This window comes from Nanorana parkeri, unplaced genomic scaffold, assembly GCF_000935625.1.
Source record: "Nanorana parkeri isolate BGI_ZX_2015 unplaced genomic scaffold, ASM93562v1 scaffold475, whole genome shotgun sequence".
NCBI lineage: Eukaryota > Metazoa > Chordata > Amphibia > Anura > Dicroglossidae > Nanorana > Nanorana parkeri.
Genome location: NW_017306743.1, coordinates 256,637 through 258,637, shown reverse-complemented (window position 1 = coordinate 258,637; position 2,001 = coordinate 256,637). Strand labels below are relative to the sequence as shown.

At 48.3% G+C, this 2,001-nt stretch overlaps 1 protein-coding gene and 1 long non-coding RNA gene across 5 annotated transcripts in view; one reads left to right on the top strand and one right to left on the bottom strand.

Moving 5' to 3' along the window:
* Nucleotides 1-544, bottom strand: part of LOC108790451 — an 18,430-nt gene extending 17,886 nt beyond the window's left edge. Inside the window, exon 1 of the long non-coding RNA XR_001941449.1 lies at nucleotides 474-544. This is a non-coding gene — a long non-coding RNA (uncharacterized LOC108790451). The remainder of the gene's footprint in view (nucleotides 1-473) is intronic.
* FLNA (filamin A) overlaps nucleotides 454-2,001 on the top strand; it is a 90,006-nt gene continuing 88,458 nt past the window's right edge. For all 4 annotated transcript variants that reach the window (XM_018560709.1, XM_018560708.1, XM_018560707.1 and 1 more), the window contains exon 1: nucleotides 454-867. In XM_018560709.1, coding sequence (XP_018416211.1) covers nucleotides 498-867 — 370 coding nt within the window. In that variant the 5' untranslated portion in view covers nucleotides 454-497. The remainder of the gene's footprint in view (nucleotides 868-2,001) is intronic.

Genomic DNA, 2,001 nt, shown 5'->3' with positions numbered 1-2,001 from the left:
TATTTTTTTGGGCACACCACGTGTCATGTTGTACATTTCAGACTGGGGTGCCTCCAGATTTCGTGTACTTTTTAGAGGCAGCGATCGGGGGACCAATCCTCCAAAGGAGGGACAGCTGTCACCTCTGCATTCAGTGCCTTGCCAAGAGAAGCGACGACGATCTGATCGGAAGCAACAAAGTTGCATAAAGTTTTGGGGTAAATAAAAAGTTACAATAAGTAACTCCTGAATGAAACAAAGATGGCAGGGGTGTGATCTCCGGGATCCTAGTGTTACAGATGACACCGCTCTATGTAGAAAGACACTCATCTCTGACAGAATAGGGCGCGATGGCGCCTGCAGGCAGTGTGGCGGTGTTGATCCGTGCAGATGTATAATGTATGTGCAATGCCGTGTTCTCTGTGCTCCTCTCCTGACCGATCTTGTGTGTTGTCTCTTTAAGGCCAGCCCATCCTCCTGATTTCCTCCCGGACCCTCCTCTCAGCCCGAACCATAAAATGAGCAGCGCCCACCAGAGGCTCACCCAGAGCGGAGCCGCGGGAGCCGGAGCAGGAACCGGTGCTGACCCAGCGGAGATGCCGGCCACAGAGAAGGACTTGGCGGAGGACGCGCCATGGAAGAAGATCCAGCAGAACACGTTCACCCGATGGTGCAACGAGCACCTGAAATGCGTCAACAAGAGGATCGCCAACCTGCAGGTAGACCTGGGCGACGGGCTGCGACTGATCGCCCTGCTGGAGGTGCTGAGCCAGAAGAAGATGTACCGCAAGTACAACCAGAGACCCAACTTCCGACAGATGCAGCTGGAGAACGTGTCGGTGGCCCTGGAGTTCCTGGACCGGGAGAACATCAAGCTCGTCTCCATAGGTAAGCCCTGCATTGCCAGCTGGCCATACACGCATCGACCTCCTCCATGCAGCGATCGCTTGATGCCCCAACGATAATCACGTGGTCTGCATCACTCCGATCGCTTTCTTTGTCAATTTTGGAGTGAAAAAAAGGTGATTTATTTTTGTATAGAGTGGTTGGAGCCTTCCAGCTGTCATTGCTTTACCTTCCATTGGGTCCTGAGGAATCTGTTCAAGGCAATTACAATTGTAGCGTTTACTGGCATATGGAGACTTGATTGTACGGTCAATGCATATATAGCCACAAATACACTATCCAATCTGATTGTATGGTCACAGATGTTATACATGTGCCTTCTCTAACCTGTCTGAATCCTGGCACAGTGTTCAGCTGGTCATACACTAATACACTATCTAATCTGATTGTATGATCCATGCATATATGGCCACAGATTTTATACATGTGCTTTCTAACCTGTCTGCATCAAGGCAGAGTGTTCAGCTGGTCATACACCATACAATCTGATTGTATCATCCATGCATATATGGCCACAGATGTTATACATGTGCCTTTATAACCCAAGTCTGGATCCTGCCTCAAGGCGGAGTGTTCAGCTTGGTACCAAAAGCTTGGGTACAATCTTGTATACTGTACAATTTCCTTTAGATCTGCCATCATCTATGTAGTGCAAGGGCCCTGCCTGATTGGATGACTTGTCTAGGTTTGTCCTTCTGTTCCATAGATTTGCTGAAGCCATACACGGTAAGATTGTAACGTGTGTGTGGTGAGCAGAGAGTTGTCTTTGAGCCTCCTATGTATGTAACAAAATGATTGTACAATCTCCTCCTTTACATCTACCAACTGCTATGTGGTGCAAGGGCCCTCCTGATTGGCTAGATTAGATAGGTCCTCGTATTGCATTGGTTCGGTAGATCTAAAGTTGATTGCATGGCCAGATTCAAACCTGTATGGTGAGCCTTAAGGTGGCCGTACGCCATACATTCTGATTGGCCGATTGGATTGCGCGCAGTGTATGGCCAGCTTTAAAATGGGCGGGTCAGTCCTGGTCACTGATGATTGAGCATTGAGACTTTTTTTTTTTTTTTTCTTTTTAGTGCTGACCAATCCTGAGTCTGACCTTCCCAATAAATG